Source organism: Plectropomus leopardus, chromosome 19, assembly GCF_008729295.1.
Source record: "Plectropomus leopardus isolate mb chromosome 19, YSFRI_Pleo_2.0, whole genome shotgun sequence".
Classification (NCBI taxonomy): Eukaryota; Metazoa; Chordata; class Actinopteri; order Perciformes; family Serranidae; genus Plectropomus; species Plectropomus leopardus.
Genome location: NC_056481.1, coordinates 14179973 through 14201808, shown reverse-complemented (window position 1 = coordinate 14201808; position 21836 = coordinate 14179973). Strand labels below are relative to the sequence as shown.

Here is a 21836-nt window from a genome sequence, read left to right as displayed (position 1 = left end):
GATTAGATTTTGGTTGTCATACGTCAAATGTGAAGATCACTGTGGCCTTGTCAGTCTCAGACTTGCAAATTCAATATTTTAAGAAACACCTTGAAGGAATTTCTTCAAATTTGGCACAAATGTTTGAGTGGACTCAAGGATGAACCGATTAGATTTTGGTGGTCAAAGGCAAGGTCATGTGACTTTTTCTTTGTCTATTCTTGTGGAAACAATATCTGAGGAGTGTCTTGAGGGAATTTCTTCAGATTGACACAAACATTCATTTGGACTCAATGGTAAGCTACTTCAGTTTTGGTGTTCAAAGGTCAAGGTCACTGTGACCCTGCATCCATCTCATTTTCGTGAATGCAATATCTGAAGATGGCCTTGAGAAACTGAGAAAATTGATTAGAATCAGGTGGTCGTAGGTCAAAGGTCACAGTGACATCATAAAGCATGTTTTTGGTTTTAACTCAAGAACCTTGGGTGCCTACTTTGAAGCCGGCCTGATCATAAAATCTTTAGTTTGTGGAGGGTCCAAGTTTTCCAAATTTTTACACGGCATCTGTGCACAAGTCGTGTGGCGGTATCTAGTTTACAAATGCTGCCCAGCTTTTTTCTGCTCGCTGGGAGGATCCACATTGAGATGAGTTCAGTTTTTTCAGGCTCTCCTCAACTTATCTGGTTTACCTACACCTAAGGTTGTTAATAATGGATAACTCATTTCACAAATTTCAACAAGAGCTCATTTATGATCCCTTTATGTACAGAAATAGATTTGCTAATTTTTAATGCTATAAACATCACTGTCCTCATGCTTATGCATCCTTTATGTTGACATAGATACAGCCAACAGATTCTTTCCATTCCACCTTTTTTAAAATGTCTTTGTCATCTGCTACAGTCGTATCTCGCTCAAATTACATTTCACTGCCCCCACAATCTCCAGTGGTACTGCTGTGTTTTATCCTTATCCATAAGCTTTCAGGAAACGTCCATGAATACGGACGAAATAAATGCACAGTACAGAGAGAAAGCTCTGTCCGTCATCTGTGTCCATATGCTCATCAAATACTGAGTGTAAACGAGCCCTTACTCACCCCAGTTTTTCCAAAACAGCACATGAAAGAAGTAGTGTGTTAACAAAAAAAATAAAATATAATAAAATTTAAAAAAAAAAAAAACAACATATATTAGAAATGACTAAACCAGTGGTTTTCTGGTCCTTGAGGGAGTTACAGTAAGAATCTTTGCCTTTATTCTTGTCATTGCTGGAAAGCTCAGTAGCTTTGGGTGTTAAATGTTGGCTGTAAAATACTCTTGCTGGTGACTGATGTAACAGTTTGCCCCACTGGCAACTTTAGCAAACTATTTTCATTATGAAAACAAGAAACATTTTAAACACTTCTGTATTACACTGTACAAACACTGAACCAACACTTTCCCAACAAGCTATAAAATGGAAACAGCACCTCCTGTGTTATGACATTGAAAATACTAGATAAAGAGAGTAATAGAAAGTAAAACTTTAGGAGTATTTCAGTTAGGTCCATCTTGACTATACTTAAGCATTCAAAACACTGTGTGCTCATAACAGTGTGACAGACACACACTAGTTCGCTTGTGCTTATGTAGGCACCTGTTGCTAACAGCACATGGCTTAAAGTTGCCGGCTTCAACTTGTGCTTCTGACCTTTGGTTCCACATTACATGCATCCATCGGCATACCACGTATTCTGCATGTGACTGTGTCAAGTGCTAACCTCCGAGGCTGAGAAATAAAGCCAATGTGGAACTGTCAGAAACTGCAGTTCATCAAATGGCTGCTTGAGGCCGGCTCCAAAACAGAGTAAATCCTTTTAGACCCCCCTCCATGTAAAAATGCCAAATTTATAGCAGAAATAAACATGTTTACAGTCAGGTACAAAAATAGTTTGATCTCTATATCTAATTTTAACACTCATGACAACTCTGCAGGGGGTGTGATTTTTTATATAACTCACCCATTTACACTTTCAGACCAAAGTTATATATATGTTAAAGGGACTGTGTAAAGACTGTTTGAGCGACAAGTTGTCCTCCAGGCGTCCCTACGGTCTGTGAGTCAGAGCCACACCTCGCTCCTCCATAGCTCCACATTCTTGCCCAAATATGGTCACTTCTGGTTCCAAAAAGCAACCTGGCCACAGCCAAAAATGACAAACTCAAGGCTTCAAAGCGGGAGTTCACAAAACATGGGTAATGTCACGGACGCTACATCAATATTTATACGGTCTATGGTCTGCATGCACTGAACCGTGACCCCTGCACAGTGAATGTTCTGTACGAATACAAAAAAATCATTACAGCTCTAATTGATAATGAAAATAACCATTAGTTGCAGCTCTCATTGGTGTTAGCCACACTAACCAGTCAGTGTGTGCAATATGTGTGTCTTAAGCAAAGATTTCAATAGGAACAAGTGTGAAGGAGACTTAGCTATTTTATTTCTTTAGTATTCTGAGGTGAGGTGGTCTGAAGGAGATGGGTCAACTCTGGAGTGGATATTGTGGACATTCAAGGACTGAATTTGCCTTTTAGAGGTAAAGATGAAAGTAAATGTACTGAGCTTATTGCATATCAGCACTTGAAACATTTAACATATTAATGGAATTCTTTGGTCTTTATAAATGAATAACTTCTGCTGAGCCATCTTAGAAAGGGTTTAAGTGTTGGTCTAAAAGCAGATATTATAATAATAAATAATAATACATTTTATTTGTGGGCGCCTTTCAGAGCACTCAAGGAACCTTACAGGAGCACAAATATTATCACGGATATTGATTGTTTACAGCAGGGGACATATGGCCCGTAGAGTAAAAAGTAAATACCTCTTTATTCTTTGACTTTTTTGTGTTTTTTTTGGTGGGGGGGGGGGGGGGACATTTCAGTTGAGGACATCTCTGATTATACATAGACACAAAAAAAAAAGCATTTTTATTAAACATTGTCAAATTTCTATCATTGAATGATGCACTATTAGAAAAAAACAAAACAAACATTGCTTCGCAATTCTAGATAATAACTGAAATATTTGAGTTCAGGACATCTCAAACTACACCCGTACTGAAAATCAAGCTGTATCAAAAATTGTAAACTGTAACTCTTGACATCAAATCAGGTTGTATGTGGCCCCAAACCTAAAATGAGTTTGACACCCCTGGTTTACTGTATTTGGCACAATACTGGTGCTCTTAATCGTTAGAATGGGTGACACTTGGTGGAACTTTTTAATATAAAAAACCCCCCAAATCTTCTCATTTTCAAGAACTGAACTCATGACACCTTACATTCACCACAGGACCTTTCTTTCTCTGCTCACTGTCACTTGTGACACTTGCTTTGCTTTTATACTTCTATAATGTTGTCAGTGTTTCTGTCTTTTGTCTATTGTAAAATGGTGTGTTTGTAAGATGACTGTCATTGTTAATGACACAATTTGTAGTATCCTCAGTGTTCTCAGTGACCTGGCTGTCTCTCTGCGGCTCCCCCTTTCTTCTTTGCTGCATTTACATCTCTCTCTGCTCCCTGTTTACCCTCAACTCCTGGCAGATTCATCTCCCTTCCATATATTTACACCCTCTTTTACTCCACTTCATTACTCGCCATAACTTCTTCTCTGCCTGTGTCCCCCTCCTCTCCTCTCTCAGGGACAGGCAAAGAGATATAGCTCCTTGACGGCTAGTAGATTTTAAGTGCTGCACGACAGGTGCGGTGGTAAAGTATTGTATCGTAGCAGGTGGAGGAGCGCACTGTCGTGTACAGCGCATATGTGAGTGTTTGTGTGGGTGTGTGCTCTCGCATTCATGCACATTTGGGAATATGTGCGGTCTTGCTGGTGTGCTTGGCTTGACATTTTATAGCTTTAGTGATTGTAGATTTTATCCCATAGACATGTAATGTTTCTCCCATTGGGGGTCTTCGTATTACCCACAGCTCAGCATATTACGCTATTATAAGTCAACATTATAGCCTGGCCACACTCGCATACAGATAGGGATCCACACCTGCAGACTCATACAGCCTTTGTGTGTGTGTGTGTGTGTAAAGCAGTACATATGCACAATAAAAAATAGGTCGTGATTGTTATTCTCTGTTATGGTTTCATTTTACTGAATGTGATGATGTTTTTTTTCTTTCCACACGTCCACAAAATTGAATGTGTGGGTTTGCACGTGCGCACATGCTCGATGTGCAATTCAAAATGTACCACAGTGTTTTTGTTCTCCTACTCCTCCAACTCTTGCTTTGCCGGCTTGCTCAGAGCTTGTTGTTACATAAATAAATAGCTCAGGCAAAGCTTTTTTTTTATACCTTAGAAAAACTGAGTGGGACAGACCACCAAGATATATTTTTTTAATATCCATTCCCTTCCCATTTTGTAGCTGTTTCTCTAAGCACTAGCTGTTATTAATTAAAGCTGGCACTGGTGTTGAAAATGTTCTATAAGTTCAAGTTTGCTATTTGCTTTTTTATGTTTCAGACTGTCTTTATTTTTTTCTTGTTCACTCTCAAAATAAACCACCCAAAGTTTAAGCAAAGTTGTTACGCCATGGTGATGCAAGTTCCTAAGTACAAATCCTGTTTTTGCCAGTTCTGATGAATGTCATGTTAATCTATCTGTTATGTAATATTTGTCAGTAATGGTTGTGATATTAAACTGAAATGCTCTCTTTGCTTCTGTTTCCAGAATAAGGTGAATCCCGTCAATGTGACTCCACCCATTCAAGCTGTTGACCAAGACCGAAACATACAACCTCCCTCGGACAGGCCAGGGATTTTATACTCCATCCTCATTGGTAGGTTTAAATTTTGTTAAGTTATGATTGTTTGGTATTAGTATTGGGCAATACACTAAAATATTCAGTAAGACAGTCAGTGTTGGGGAAAAAACTAGTTACAGTAATAGCATTTAAAAATAAATGTAACTGAAATCAGTTACTTAGAAAAAAATATGTAATTAAATTGCAGTTACTGATAAAAATGTTAGTGATTACAAAAAGGGTTGCATATATGAAAAATAGTTTCAGCAAAAGGTTTATATGTTGAATAAAACGTTCATTGTGTTGCTTTACATTTTTTTCCAAGCAGGAATGCCTTCTTTTGGTATATTTTGAGACAATGCGGGTCAGCAAAGCCATTGAGACAAATTTAAGCGCAACATTTATGCACGTATGTTTTTAGGTCTTCACCACTTTATCACCCTGTTTAAAACATTTGTAAGAAAAGTAATCAAAAAGCAATCAAATGTACTAAGTTACATTACTTTAATGAATTAATTTAAATAGTTACATAACTTTTTACATTTGTAAGGGTAACTAGATATCTATAATCTATCAGATTTCATATGTAACCCTCCCATCACTGGAGACAATACATTTATGCGCCATCCACAGATTTAGACCACAGTGTCTGCAGTGTCTGAATTTGAATTGATGAGGTCTTAATCGTCACAAACATTTATTTTTCATTTATCCATCTTTTTAATTTATTTTGGAAATGAGACAAGCTCTCTCATGAAAGTCCACATTTCTGATGTTAGAAAATTTTAAACCTACCACTGAAACTAGTACTGTACTTGGGGTTCCCACGGTCATACAAAACCTGGAAAAAAGTCAATCAAGTTTTCCAGGCTTGGAAAAGTCATGGAATTAGTAAAAGTCATTGAAAGTTTTAGAATTTTGTTTCATGTCACAGCAATCTTGCATGAATAACCATCCATGTAATGTTACACGTGTTATTGTGTGATGTTTTCTTCATTTCCTCCCCATGTTCCATCTCTCCCTCCATATATGGCAGCTTGCTGAAGTTATGTTTTTATAGAGTTTAGATGTGATAATTTGGAAATTGCTGGGCAAGTGAATATTGTTATTATGGGTCATTGACATGTCAAGTCAAATTTTGAAATTTGTCCACGAAAACGTGTGGGAAGCCTGTTATGTACTACCTTTGCACAGACCTACATATATTCCATTTACCTTGATACTTACTTGCAATATTTGAACAAAAAAAAATGTTTTTTTTCTAAAATTGGTTAAAAATTACCTATAAAAGGTCTTAAAAATAATTTAATTCCAGTGTCTGATAGTTGTGAACACTGTTAAACCATATGCTGTATGCAAATCAATAGGCAGGATGTCTCCATGGTATTAGTGGATAGTTGTATAATATTTGCAAAAATTTGATAAGGCAACTTGTTGAGCAGTTACTTTGTTCTGTTATCTGAAAACAGTTTTTGAGTTCATTATACCAAAAATGTGCTGTATTGCAATATAACATTATATAGGCTTAGAATGTAATAAGGATTTTATCAGTATATCTGACTACCTGGCACAGAAACATACACAATCTACCAGAGTAAGATGTCAAAATTACAACGTTTGGAGCGAAGACACATACAGAATTCCAGTGTTGTCTTCTTGAGGAAGCCCTCAAGAATGGCCACACAAAAGTACAACATTATTTTATGTACCATTTACCTACATTAATAAAGAGAATAAAGCAATTTGGAGTGACATCAGCACATCTGTTTACATGGGGCTTCATGGAACCGAATCTCGTCAAATGCAGATCCTCGGTCCCGTTGCTCCTTAACTCGGGGCCTTAACTCGGGGATTTATAAGGGATTATAAAGTTTTTAGGGAGGGCACTTAAATGTTTAGATGCAGGATTAACTCAGCAGAGTAATGCTATATGTGAAGTAATTGTTAAGAAGATGCTAATAGCCAGTTTGCAAAGGATAAGATGTTTCCAGAGTTACAGCGATGGAATTGTGTGCCTCATAAGCACCTTAAATTGAAAGTGATTTATGGCAGCAACAGTGCACCATCGCTGCAAGACATCTTGATTGCTGTTTGAAAATGCAGAGCCACAAAAAACTTTGACTTTTACTCCTGCGGATCTGCATAAAAAATTTAGTGACATGACTTGACAGTGACTTGATTACATTTCCCAGACTCCTCCTGTGAAACTAATCTTGGTCTGAGTGAGGATTATGAGAGACAGTGTCACAAAGGGCAAAAAAAATCCATTGCAACTCTGCAGCTCCTTAAAGATCAACTGTTTAAACATGACTTAATATCAGCTGAGAGTCAGTCGGGTAACTAAGTACATTTACTAAAGTGCTACACTAAAGTACAAATTTGAGGGAGGCTACTTTTATTTTACTAGAGTATTTTTCTTTTTAAGTCTTTTTTTACTTTTACTTCACTACATTTCAGAGAGATTTTTTGCACTTTTTACTTCACTGCATTTGTCTGACAGCTTTAGTTACTATACAGATTAAGATTTTTGCATAAAAAACACAAGAAGGGTTTATAAAATATGACGTTTTGTTATAGATTACAGTTTATACAAGTACAGCTGCAATGATTAGTTGATTTAGTTATTTTTCTTTGATTTTTTCATAATTTGGAGTTTTGTGGGTGTTTTGTTTTTTTCTTTTATTGATTTTAGATTTTTCTTCAGTGGGTGCTTTTACTTTTAATACTTCAAGTACTTTTTCCTGAATATTCTTACTTACTTTAACTTAAATAAAATTTTCAATGTAGGACTTTTACTTGTAACAGGGTATTTTCACAGGGTAGTATTAGTATTTTTACTTAAGTAAAGGATCTGAATACTTTTCTTCCACTGCAGTCAGGGAAGCTTCAGTGTTTTAAAATCGGTTTTGCTCTAATGGCCTTTGTTAGATAATATATGATCAGTGGTTTGTATTTCCTCTGGACGACAATTAATTCAAAGAACAGACTGCTGCCAAGTTACTTGATTGGTGGTCACAAGAGTATACCTTTAAAAAAGATCTCTCACACAAACATCCGTAACCACAAATGTCGGGGGAATGGTGCTGCCTTGTGCACATGTTTGTGCTGCTGCTCCTCTCAACAGAACTTGATTTCCCCACAGAGCAATGCAGCATTGTAAAGCACCATATATGTTTGTGTGTATATGTGTTGTGCATCCCCACCTGTGGAGAGCAGAGATGAGAAAACTGGAAGCATTAGTCGTCTCGCTTTCTAGCTCTGCCCCCCTGCCCCATCCCTGCATCTTTTATTCCCCCCCAAGACACCCACCAGGCAAACTTATATTGATTCTTAAACCAATTACTGATGTCTCTCCCTGTGTCGTACACACACTACCCAATCTTTGTATATTTTGTTTCTGCTCGGTTCTTACTGTTTGTGTCTTATTGCCACTCTCTCTCAGGCAAACCAGAGTCCTATGCAGAATATTTCAGCCTGAATGGTACCACAGCGGAGCTCCTGCTGCTAAAGCCTATCAATAGAGAACTCCACCGCAGATTTGATCTGGTTATCAAGGTGAGAAACACTGGAACTGCAAACAGGGGGTGTTTAACTTGATTTTTTTCCCCGATATGTTTCTCATGGCAACAGCACCCTCTTTCTCTCAAGCTGCAGTGTTTTTATGCCTCCATACCCGCAGCAGCCATGGCCGGAGGCATTGTGTTTTTATTATATGTCTATCCATCCCATTCTCTTGAATCAAATATCTCTCCATCTATCTGAGGGATTTTCTTCAAATTGGGCATGAATATCATCTTAGACTCAGCTATGAACTGATTAGATTTTAGTGGTCATAGGTCAAAGGTCAGGGTCACTGTAAAGTAATCTGTCTCATCCTAATAAACACGATATCTCATGAGCACCTTAAGGGAAATCCTTCAAATTTGGCTCAAACATCAACTTTGACTCAACAGTGAACTGATTAGAATAGGGTGATCGTAGGTTAAGGTCACTGTGACCTCGCTTGTCTTATTCTTGTAAGCATGATATGTCAAGATTAGCTCGAGAGATTTTTTTTTAAATATGGCACAATGGCGCAACTTTGCTAGTTTGCAGAAGCATACAACTGCTAGGCGGTAATTGTAGGTTGACTTTTTTTGGTTGGTTTTTTGTTTGGTTTTTTGGCACATTAAACTCCCAAATATCTGTCAAACTGTTGATCAGCAAATCTTAAATAAGGGCTAGCTGTTCATCCTCAGTTTATTTACATGGTGCTTCCTGTTTTCTGTCAATGAAAAGTAGTTTACCCTGAACATATTAAGTGCCAGTAATTGTGAAGCATTAGAAGACTCCCATGTTGTGTGAAGGTGTTTTTGTCTCAATTAGGCTGGCAATTGAATTACACCACCCAGCATACATCAGGTACTGCCCTACTGAAGTTGAAAATGCAATCATTCCTCTTTAGGGCATTTCCACTGTTAAAGGTGTGTGTATGGATCTGTGCATATGCGTGTACAGATATTGTTTTTTATAAAATGAACACTGCATTAGGTGTACTTCGGGGATGCTAAAGCAGTTTGATCCCACATGAACTAATGAATGATTGGAAGAGGAAGAGACTTGAGGGAGCGAAATGGCAGCAAGAATGAGATGTAAATCACAATGGCAAAACAAGATGCATAGGAGAGTACAGATAAACAAACAGGAAAACACACAGGTATGCAGGCAATCAATCAGAACACAAACAGGAATACACACAGGTAAACAGGCAACCAAAAGCCCTATTTGGACAGGAACAGTATTACCCGGGGACCTCCAGTACTTTGCAATAATTGCCGAGGTCATTTGTGATCTTAGTCCCGTGCAAATCAGCCATGTCTGTAATTCATCAAGTAAAATCCCATTACAAATTACCTACCATATTACACCAAATACAGAGGTCATGTGATAATATTTGTCCTGTGCGAATCGCCATCTCTCTGATTTAGGTTTATTTATGTTTCGTGTTTTCTCCCGGCCTCTTTTCAGCTCAAGAATTATGGAGGCTGCATTGGCAATTATAACAGCATTTTGACAGCATTTTGTGTGCAAATTCAGGAGGCTCATCTCATTTCACAGCATGAAGACCCATTTGCAGAAAGAGCAAGCTCAAATGACATGACAATGTGTGGCAAAATAATTTCTGTAAAATAGAAAGCACCACTACATCACCGCTAGTGGTGCTATGTCGTGTTAAGTGGAGTTACAAATGACTGTGCACATCACATCCAGGGGGATAATGTCAGGAAATCTGAGTAAAATACACATCCCGTTTGAATGGCCCACACAAAACACAGACATGGGTGGTCATTTCCTAAATCAAGAGGCCCACTGGTAATACTAGTCCTGTGAGAATAAAGCTTAATAATTGTGTAGGCATGTGCTTCTGATTGGCAGATTGGATTCATCCTCAGATCCCATTGGGATGGGATTAACATTCAGCCCAGTGTATGTTTCTGCAAACTGCATTTGCATTGAGTTTGTATGTCTCATTCGTCATTCTCCACAGGGTTTTGTGATGTTGCAGTCACAACAATTCATACAAAATTTAGGCAATCCCTTTGAATTCTGCACAGTTTGCAATTTTGTCCACTCACCATAACATCACTGCAAGTTTGACTCATTTCATTGTACAGCTGCACACAGCGTATTGATACGCTCAGCCCCTCTCTCTGTCATAGTCTCAGCAGTATATGATAAACACAGTCACATTACACAGTGACAGGGTAACTGACAGCAGCACAAGGCTAATTGTACCCAACAGTTATTAACGGGTTTATTGACTGAGTCACTGTGAGCAGCACCGAAATGCAAACGCTTGAGCTCTCCTGTAGCTCTCCCCGAGTGGAGCCTTTTCTGCTGCACAAGGTAGTAGAAATTTAACAAATTCCATAGTACGAACACTCATCATTTCAGATGCACAACAAAATTTAACAGACTAAAACGATGCCTCAGAACTTGCCTGAAAGTTATCTTATTTATAAGCTCTCTTCAGTATGAAAGTAATCCAGTGATAGCTGGCTGTACACACATGGCACGTCACAAACAAGAATCGCTGATAAGCAACTCATCTTACATTTATTGATGCCAATTTGTTAAAAAAAAACAAATATAGGCTTGGAAAAGGGGGGCTTGAATGAGAACACCATAGCTGGCATTGCATTATAACAGCCCATTGTCAGTCTGAGTCAAAGTCAAATTTCACATTGAGCTGATGATAAAAAATAATAAATAAATAAAAGTGGAAGAACAAGCAGCTCTTCATCTGGGAAAACACTCGGTGATCCACTTTAAAAAACAAGGACGTTGATCTGGAGGGGTTTTAAATTTCAGGAGGACCAGCATGTTCACAGACAAACAGGCGGTAATTGCGCTTGTAATTATTTCAGGGGTGGGGGTGAAACGTATATGCATACATATACGCACCAAGAGGGATTAAAATTACTGACCAGCAAGGGTTATGTTAAAATCACACCACCTCCCCCAGAGGAATAAATCCAGTCTGAATGAGGCTTTACTGTGCTTTGAGGTGAAGGCCAACTTTGCATTTAAGCTGCACTGTACGCAGTTCTTTTGTTTATCCCATCTGCCTAATTCACAAACAATAAAAACACAAAGAAGAAACCCTAGATTTGCTGCTTTTCTCTAATAAAATCTGGTCTCTTGAGGGAAATTGTTTCTACTATCTTATTGCATATTTATTAAGTGAAGAGCCGTCATTAAACACCACTTCAGCAGCAGGAGTAGCTGGTGGAGTAAAGAGGGTGAAGCATCGCAGCCAAAATGAACAATTATTTCCTCTCTCCGCTTTAGGCAGAGCAGGACAACGGCCACCCCTTGCCAGCTTTTGCCAACCTCCAAATCGAAGTTCTGGATGAAAACAACCAGGCACCCTACTTCTTGGAAACCAGTTACCATGGCTACGTCAGTGAGGCATCACCGGTGGGAACCACCATAGCGACCACTGCCAACCTGTCTGCACCGCTGGCCATCGTCGCTCTGGATAACGATGTGGAGGAGGTGAGGATAAAAGCATTCAGAGCTGTCAGTGACTAAAGCCATTATAAGCAGATTATACTCATGTTCTGACAAATCAAATTATCACAGTTAATTGTCATAATAATGTTATTGAAAATACAGAGAAGAATACAGAATTTCCTGTTTGGGAAAATGTTACCTAACATTGTTTATGGCTCTTATATGCTAATATAAATGTGGCATAAAGTCTTTGCAAACAATCACATTGGATTTTAGTTTTTATGAACACCAATGTGTATTTTTATTCATTTTTATGTTTATTTTGCTGAAGCTCTGTATCTCTGAGTAGTCACACAACTGATTTGTTGCATCTATTTCCCTTGTAGCTGACAGCCAGTGAGATGCCTGTAGGTATCAGCTGAGATTGTTCATTTTACCTTTATCTTCTTTTTGCTGTGTCCTCTGAGGCTTCATCTGGTTGGTGTTAACAAGGACTCTGTCTTAGACAACAAAAGCTAGCATCAATTGATTTGCTCTGTTGCCCAAAGTCTCATGGAAACTTATTAATAATTCACTTTACTTTGCATTTAAGACATGCCATTTAAAAATTTGCCAGATGGAAATTAACCGTTCACTAAGCCCCCCGGTCACTGTTTTAAGGCTACGCCCGTTCAGCTCTTCATTCTTGCATGGCACATATGTTGTTTATATGCTGACAGATTTAGTCCTTAGAATCTTAATAATTTTTTAAACATTGATTTTAGAATGATGCAGATGAAAGTAGACTTATTTGTACTCTGAAACTTTTGGAGTTTGCCAGCTAAAATAAAAACTGTCTGTGAGCTCTGCATGCTAACATTTGCAGCTCAGGTTAGGGCCTGTGTCCACGTAGTATTTTCCTTAAGCAGAAAAACAGTGGCAGGGTGCTGAGGAGAGTTTCATCCAAGCGTTTCATCAACACCAGCAGCAACATGGATGGAATCTTCTTGCAGCTGCTGTTTTAAATAAACGTATCCTTCAACTCCAAAGATGTAGCAGGATCAAGGAAAAATTTTATTTCGTTTTTTAAACTTTGTTTAAAAAATGACTAATAAATCTGCCATCTACCGTCTAACTGATTTGGCACAGACAAAGAGTTTAGCCAAAGGTCATTTTTGACCTCTGTGCTTTGTGATATTTTGGCACTTAAGAGATTTCGAAACCCATCGTAATATAAACTGCACGACTCAAGTGTGAAAACAAAATAATATAAAATCACCATGTAAACAAAAGCAGCAGCAAGTTGACGTTTAAGTCAGTAGGTGATGAACAAAAATAAAGGTTTGAGACTTTGACGTGTCAATTTCAGCCCTTGTTTTTGTTCTACTGAACCTCTACTTTGTGCCTTGCTTGCAATGTTTGGAGTGCTTTGTCTAATTTCCCTGTGAATCTGGCTAGTAAAACCATTTCCCTCTTAAATTGCCTCTCAGTGATAATGTAAGAATTTACAGTGCTGCAGCATTGTTATCGCCGATGCATTCCCAAGAGCTTAGTTTGTTTAAGATGTAGCATAGGCGTTTTGACAAAAACAAGCTTTGGTTCATTGCTTTCTAAAAGACCCCCACAGCAGGGAATGAGCTTAGTGGGGATAATGTGTGTGTTTCTGTGTGTTCCTGAGACTTTGTGTGTGTGTGTGTGTGTGTGTGTGTGTGTGTGGCAATTGATATACGTTGAGCTTTTTTAAATATTGCTAACCCCGGTCTTTCCTCCAGCATTAAGTACCAACAATGATGATTAGTCCTAATTGCTTTTATGTGCCGTCCATCACTTTTATTTATGTGTGTATATACGACTGTAAATGTCTGTGTGTGTGTGTGTGCGTGTTTATTTATGACTCAATATCCACACTGGCTACATCGACAATATTATCAACCCCCCCTACCCTGCTGAGCCAGCCTTATCTGGAATGAGAGCTCTCTCTTTCACACACACACTCACACAGAGAGAGAGAGAGAGAGAGAGAGCAAGAGGAGGTGACTGTGTGGGTAATGTCAGAGGAGGACTTGGATGAGGATTGCCTTTCCATCACTGAGTGTAACACACACACACACACACACACACACACACACACACACACACACTGCCCTCTTAGGAGAATTTTTATGTCAAGAAAACCTTGGAGATGTTTTTCATTCACCTTTCCCTGTCTAAGCACTTCTTTGCTCTCAGCTGTTATGCATATGGAAACATTTTCATTTGTTATGTTTCTCCGCTTATTTATTCTGGTTTTCCTTTAATTTTCAAAATATATTTATTTGAAAGAGAGAGAGAGAGAGAGAGAGAATTTTAGCGTTATGATAATTTGTCTCACTTTTATCTGTCATCTTACCTAAATGGATGCTCACTGGGCAGCTCTCTGATATAAATGTGTACCAGATTTATTCTTTGTGTCTTCTCTATTTAACTAAACATCGTTTTTTCTCTCTCACAGACCAGAGACCCTCAGCTCCAGTTCTCATTGGACAGCTACGCTAATGTTTTCTCTGTGTCTGCTACGGGAATCAGAAGACATCTCACCCTACTGCAGCCGCTGGATAGAGAGACACAGGACACCTATACATTCACGGTAGAGCCATTGTTTGTGTGCATTACATTCAATATGTACAGTTTGTTTGGGTGTGTGAGAGAGAGATAAGCTTCTGAATGTATTTGAATAACTCACCTCAAATCCGAGACCTTTGACAAAATCGTTGTGGTGGTCTTGAGAGACGACTCTTATCTATTGAGGAGGTGCAGACAGGGGACAAAATATGAAGACAGGCATGAGAAATGAAGAATAACCTCAGAGGAAGACAGGAGGAGATAGTGGTAGATGGGTAGGAGAGAGAAGAGGATTTCTATGAGGTCGGCAATATTTTTAAGGCTAAAGGCCAAAAGGGGCAAATACACTGAAAGCGATAATTCACACGCCTCATTTGATGTGCCTCAATTGTTGCTCCTATGGCACACAGCATGCATCAGTTTTGAAATGCCAACACCATAAAAAAATCAAAATACCAGTAATGTTAAAGGGATACCGATACCAACAGAGTACTTCGTTAATTATGTGATTAAAATGGTATCAAATATTCAGCGCTTGACTTCACCATACCACAGACTGACGGGTTTTGCTGCTGCAGGAGTGTGAGCTCTGCGCTGGAGACAGTTGTGAGAATTGGGAATAGGTTGCTATTAATATGAGAGCAGACACAAGTTTGTATGCTTTGTACCCCTCATTACTTTTCTATACATTTCTATTTGAGTAGCCTATAACATTACATAAGCCAGGAGGGCAACTTTTGGGAGTGCTGCTGCTTTTGTCAGTTTGTTGGCATTGAACACCAATAAAGCCACTGGGGACCAGCCATTTTATTTCGTCTCTCACAGATTCTTCTATAGATACTGTTTGCAGCTGCCTGACAAGAAATGTTTCGCCCTTCCTGCAAAATTAGATCTCCCCTAAAAACCAGATCAAAATGGATATATTTTGCTCTTTTTTGTATTTGTATATAATATTGCCATCTGGAGAAAAAAAATATCTTACCTTTTTATTCCTTTTAACGCTTTTAAAACACTCCAAACTCTCCAAACTGCGGCTGCAGAAAAAGCAGGTCCTCCTTTGATGCTCTAAATTCAAATCAAGGTCAGAGTAGGGCCATCAAAGCATTTTGATTTGCCTCATAACACTTTTGGTGGGTCTTTGGCCATTTAAAACAATAGGTGCACTTCAAAACCCACGCCTCAGACGCTTTCCCATTTTCCCAGTGGGGAGGGAGAAGCGAGAAAAAGTGAGGGGGAGAGAAAATGCAGGGGATGGCTGCGCATGTGAAAGACAGAAAACAGACTTGGTATTAAGAGAGCAAAAGGTTACTGAGAATATCAACAAGGGACATAGCTGGAGGGGGTGGACGAGAAACAAGAAGCACAAAGAATAAAAGATATAGAAAAAAAGAGACTGATGGGAAGATCTGTGCATTACACTTACTGTATTCTCTTTCATAAATGGGGATCATTGACCTCCACTACTGTTTAAATATGGATTTAATTTTACTGCCACCATAAATTTATTTAGCTTGACGAGCGTGGCTTTCATGAATGACTGGCTGGTTTTTAGCATTCAGGCCAGTACTTGGCTCTTCCATTGCTCAGTGCAGAAATGGATGTAGAAAACAAGGCTTATTACTGTGGTTGCTGTCCCCTTGTGCTTCCGTCTTTTCATCAGTTCCCCTGTTTCTGTCAGCCTCTCTGATGTTCTTTATGGTTGTGTTCTTCTGGTCCACTTTGCCCTTTTTTCCTCCTTTCTTTTTCTGTCCCTCTCAGTCTGCCAGCCTCCCTGTTATTTCAGTGCTATCTAATTCAGCAGCTTCTTTATTGGTAGAGAGGATACCCGCTGCCAAACTATCTGCAGTGACAGAAATTCATTAATTCAAGAAATCTACTTTTTTTGAAGTACTTTACTTGAGTTTTTCCATTTTTTGCCATTTTATACTCATACTCCACTATACATCAGAGGTAAATATTGTACCTTTTACTCCAATATCTTTATTTGATAAATTTAATGACTGGTTACTTTATAAATTAAGGTTAATAATACAGAACATTAAAGCAAGTAAATGAAGTATTTTATAGGGTAAGACATGGTCTGTTAATAACTCCCTGCCAAGCACCAAATGAGGGAGCACTTTCCATTTGGCAAGTGAATCTCAGAGGGCTTTTCACCACACTGGTGGGAAGGCTAAATGTTTTCGCAAGTCCATGAACGCAGCACAGATTGAACTCTTAAGCAGCAGTTTGTGGAGTTTGAGTCGCAGGGTACGTGATTGATCAGTCAGTCCGATCACAGCTAATCAGATGAGATCGAACGTTTAGGTTCAATTTTCACTGCATCTGATGTTCTGCTGCTCCATCTGTGCCCAGATTACACTCTGAGTGTGGTGCAATTAATGACCAAACGGTGTATAGTCTACAATTTGCAGCAGTTGTTTTAATGGTGGCGGGCTGCAACAAATAAATGAATGTGTGGAAAAACCTGCACCCATACGTAAACACACACACACACACACACACAAACATGCATGCAGCATGCATGCACGCATGCACGCACACACACACTCTCATACTCTAGAGTTGTGTTTTTATGCTAGTCTAAATGATGCAGCAAACCCTTTCAGTGGTTTTAACTTTCTGCTAACCTATAACTTGCCACTTTTCTGCTGCTAGCTACTGTTATGAGTTGCGCCCATACTTTTGATGGTAGTAAAATTATAACACACAGGCCCAGTTTGAATCAAGAAGGCAAACTGTTTATTGTTTTGGGTTAGGATGAGGTAAAATTTGGGGGAATATTCACAAGCTGCTGATATAAAGCAATCTAAATTAGTCCCACTGTTATCAGTTACAACATTTAAATGATGAACACATAAATGCATCAATAATTACGTTTTTCGCTTAAAGTGTATTTTTTTTAACTAGTGTTGTCAGGATTTCAGAAATTTCAACTTGAAAAATATCGATATTCAACACTATTTTCAATACCATTAGATAAGTTTGACATTTAGGACACAGCATTTTTAATTTTAATCAAAAGATAAATACAACAAGGCTATAAAATGACGATGAAGACTCTTTCTCGTAGTTAGTAGGAGCAGGATAGCAGAATGACAATAACATTAACTATAAGAAAAAGTGAGAAAGCATCTTTGAAACCAGTGTATGTATTCAACAGAAAATGAGTACTGAAATCATTTCAAATATTCATGATCAATAAGTTGATATATTAGACAACAGTTGTTTGTCGTGCATTTTGAATGCAGGGTATTTGCCTTTAACAAAATATTTCTACACTGTGGTGTTGGTATATTCTGCCACTCTAAGGATGTGTCTCACCATATGATGTACAGCACAGCATTGCTACTTCATAGTCTATCATAATCTTCATAGCAGTGTGTTATCTGTCGGTACATTCAGCCTGGCCATGCTGGCCGTGTGTGTGCATGTGTTTGGAATTGCAGTGTTGGTGCGTTGTTGTGTGTGCATGCAGCTATTTGGAAGGAAAAGATAGGAAAAGCAGAAGGCCTGGTGTATTGATTGAGAGGCAGAGGTGTACAGTAATCATCATGAAAGCCTTGCAGGAGAAATTAAACTAGAGAGAGAGAGAGCGAGAGAGCGAGCTATGAGACATGGAGGATGATTTTCATTTTAAAGGAGTCAATCAGATTCTTGGCAGATGAGCTTGCGGAGAAGATTGGTATCAGGGCTTCAGCTTCTGTTGCTTCTGTTGATATGCTCTTTGATATGCATCATGGACATTTTAAAAGAACACATTTTATTTGTTTTTTTACAAGAGTGTGAATGTTAAAGTGTTTGTGTGCTGAATGGAGGACAGAGAACAAGATTGTGACAAAAGCATTGCTCGGGATATTAAACATGAGACAAAAGTAATACAACATACAGAAGTTGATTTCATTTTTCATTTCATTTTAAAGCTGATTTGGCAACCATGTAATCTCAGACAGCCCGCCTAAGTCTGAATGGTTTAGTTTTATCTCATCAGTACCAACAGTCTACAACATCTCAGGGTATGCTAGATTGCACAATTGATGTTGCTTTTTTCTGTGTATCTAAAAACCTAGCACTTTTACAATTTTAAACATATGGATATGAATGAATAAGATAATGAATATGTTCTTCTTACACGAGTAGCTTGGTAAATGTGCTTAAGGAAGAGTTAAGGCCTTTACACATTAGGGATGTTTGTGCATTAATATATATATTTATTCAAAAGGTTTTTTGTCATGAGAACTTTCACATGAAAGGCAAATATTATGCAGTGATAGGAAGATTTTTCTGAGGTTTGGCGCCTCGAAAAAAGGCGTCAACCAACAATGCTGAGACTATAAAACAACAACACAGAGGCTTCCATCCTCTGAACCAAGACAGCAAACTTAATTACACTTCTCAACCTTGACAGAGGCAGCATATACCAGATACAGTCTGCCCGTTCTAACCTTTCACAACACAAGACATTAACACTGTGTAACTGTTTAGGAGTGGCAACTCAGATTCACGCAGAGCAGTTCGCTTAAAGATATACTGTACTATGCAGGATTTTCCCCAAAACAATGTTTAGACTAATACACAAGTAACCTCTATCAATTATCACTTATGACCCACTGGAAGTGTGATGCTGTATTTTTCTGGAGAGACTCTGCCCTCTGCCTGTATTTTCTTATTTTCTTCTCATTTCATGTGTTCAGGACATTTGTGGGCGTGTAGCCCTACAGTGCTCAGGTGACCTCAGGGTTTTAATTAAAGTAGCGACCAGGTGCAAGACCGTACGTAGCGGAGGCACAGTGCAGATAAAATGAAAATACAGCAATCCTGAATAGTGTACCAGTAACTTTAAAGGTCCTATAGCTACAGTAGCTTAGGCTATAAAACAGCTTGCCTCACACAGGCTGACAGATGCTGCTCTGGTCAATAGGATCCTGGTAGTTTTTAGGAAAATTTCATAGCAGCTAACAGATCTATTTACCTCAGAGATTTGTGCTGAACAATAGTTGCGACTGTACATTTGCATCGCTGCCTGTGTGAATGATTTCTGATTCAAAACATTAGTAGGGAACTGTTTCACATTTTTGTGTCATTTGTTTTAGAGCTGTACCTGACTCCGAATCATGCCAGTCAAAGTGGATTTGGCTGTTCTCTATGAATATTTGACGATTCATTTTGTTTTTTTTACTGATGATGTTTTATAGTTTAACGGGCTTGGCAGGACGGTCAGTGTAACAGTGGCATTCACGTCAGATAGTAAAGAAGCTAACTGCGCCAATGACAGATTGTAGATGTGCAACATAATTTTTTCTTGACACATCAAACAAAAGCCAGAGACTGTCTCATATTAAGTTGCTGTGAGCTGCAAATTTCTCTCCTGCTCTGTGCAGCTTCCTGCGTGTTCACAGATGCAAAGAGTAGTCTGAAAGTCAAGAGCATTCACTCCACAGCAAAATCTGGAGACCAAAACATCCCCAGAAGTACACTGCACAGCATGCTGACTAGAAAAAACAAAAACAATAAAAAAAAAACCAAACTGCATGACTTGAAGTAGTCTCAGTCAGTTGAGGGTCTCTGAATGGAGATTTGAATTTCCAACTTTCAAGGGGCAGCCCTAATTCATTCATCATGCCACCAGTGTATATAGGCCTCCAGATGCAAAAATTGGTATTGCCCTCATGTCTGTGTGCTGACTAATAAGCTATAGCCAGCAGGTGGTTAGCTTAGGTTAGCATTTCCTTAATTTCCTAAATTGTTCAGCTACTCCTGTAAGAAATTACTTTGAAGAAAGTGCACATTATGGAAGTTATTTAAAGTTTAACCTAATTAACATTTACATTATGATTAATTGGACTCAAAAGTTTGTTCGTGGCTCTTTTTGTCATTTTATACATACTTTAATTTTAAGTTTTTCATTACTAAAGGCAGTGGGGAACAGCAATCACTGAGAGGAATTTGTGAAGGTGAAATTAAATATCAGGGAAAGACAGGTGGGACAGATTAGTTCAAAGAGTTTCAAGAGTTTTCAGCTGCACCCACAAACAAATAAATAAACCCCAAACAGGGATTTAGATGGAAAAAAGAAAACACAGAACAACTCTACCTCAAAAGAAACAAGGAAACAAACAGACGCTATCAAGATGTCAAGGACATATTGAGTACACAAACCGCCCACCTCAGGATTCTCAAAAGGTAGTTTTTTGTAGCTCGGCTGAGTGTAACATTTTGTCAAAGAAGCAACATTTTATTTCTTTGCTCTTGTCAGGAAAGATACAGTATACATTGTTCTTTTTTCTCTCTCTGTGTCTCCTCCAGCTTTCAGCATCAGACGGCGTCCAGCAGAGCATTCCAGTTACCGTGACAATAACAGTGTTGGATGCTAACGACAACACTCCGACTTTTGCTAACGTCTCTTATAATGTCAACCTGTTTACAGATATGATGCCTGGAGAAACTGTGTTACAGGTATGCACCGTCAAAGCGCACTATTTATTAACGACAGCTATTATGTTTGTGTAGTATTAGGAACACACTGTGTTCAAGGGCCGCACCTCATAAAGATGGTGAGGGTTCAGACACATATCACTTTTGTGTGTTTGTGTATCTCTTTTCAGCTGGCAGCAGTCGACTCTGATGCAGGCCCCAACGGTCAGGTCACCTACCGGATCTTAGCTGGTGATCAAGGACATTTTCTCATTAATAGCAGGTAAATATATCGCTTGCACTCATAACCATATTTTTTTTTTCATCAATACTTTATTGAGCTTTTGTTTTCATTATAGTAACGCCACCTATTATCAACAAATCAGATGACTCATTTATAAAATCTGACACAGAGAACCCCACTAATGAGGCCTAATACCCAAAAATCTGTTTGCACTTCAGGACCTCCAGTTCCGTCATTTTATAATCAGTGGATCTTTTGAATGTATTTCAATTTTCATTTAAATGTTTAAGTAATAGTTTAACATTTTGGGAAAACCATTTTCTTGCCAAAAGCGAGGTGAGATAATCAATGCTACTCTCATATCTGTAGGTTAAACATGAAGCTACCACTAGCACCCAGTGAGCTTAGCTTAGATTTCAATACCTGGATTTCAATATCTACCAGTATATATGTATGCTGATACCAACACCAGAGCCCTCTTTGCATTAAATTTGCATGGCATTGCAATTTGAATGTATTCCAAAAGAATGTATTTGATCTTAAGGTTTAGAAGGTTTCACATGCAAACAGGTGTAGGAGTCCAAATTGCTATGGCAACCCCTCTAATGATTTGAAAAACCTGAACACATCAAGTGCACAGCAGTTTGTTATCAACTACTTGTAAGTAGATTTCTATACAAGAGTTCAAAAGTAATGAGGGAGTTCAATGGCAAATTAAAAGCAGCTCCTTCAAAGTGAATATTTGAAATGGAAGTGCAAGGACTTTATAGAGAGATAATAACCTACACTGTTATAAAACCCTGTCAGATAAATCAAAAATA

The 21836-nt window shown here is 38.5% G+C and overlaps 1 protein-coding gene across 1 annotated transcript in view; it reads left to right on the top strand.

Annotated features, from left to right (window-relative positions):
- Nucleotides 1-21836, top strand: part of LOC121959055 (protocadherin-15-like) — a 185179-nt gene that overhangs the window by 39033 nt on the left and 124310 nt on the right. The window contains exons 8-13 of the mRNA XM_042508235.1: nt 4709-4817; nt 8224-8336; nt 11613-11819; nt 14248-14382; nt 20664-20813; nt 20963-21054. Of these exons, the coding sequence (XP_042364169.1) occupies nt 4709-4817; nt 8224-8336; nt 11613-11819; nt 14248-14382; nt 20664-20813; nt 20963-21054 (806 nt within the window). The remainder of the gene's footprint in view (nt 1-4708; nt 4818-8223; nt 8337-11612; nt 11820-14247; nt 14383-20663; nt 20814-20962; nt 21055-21836) is intronic.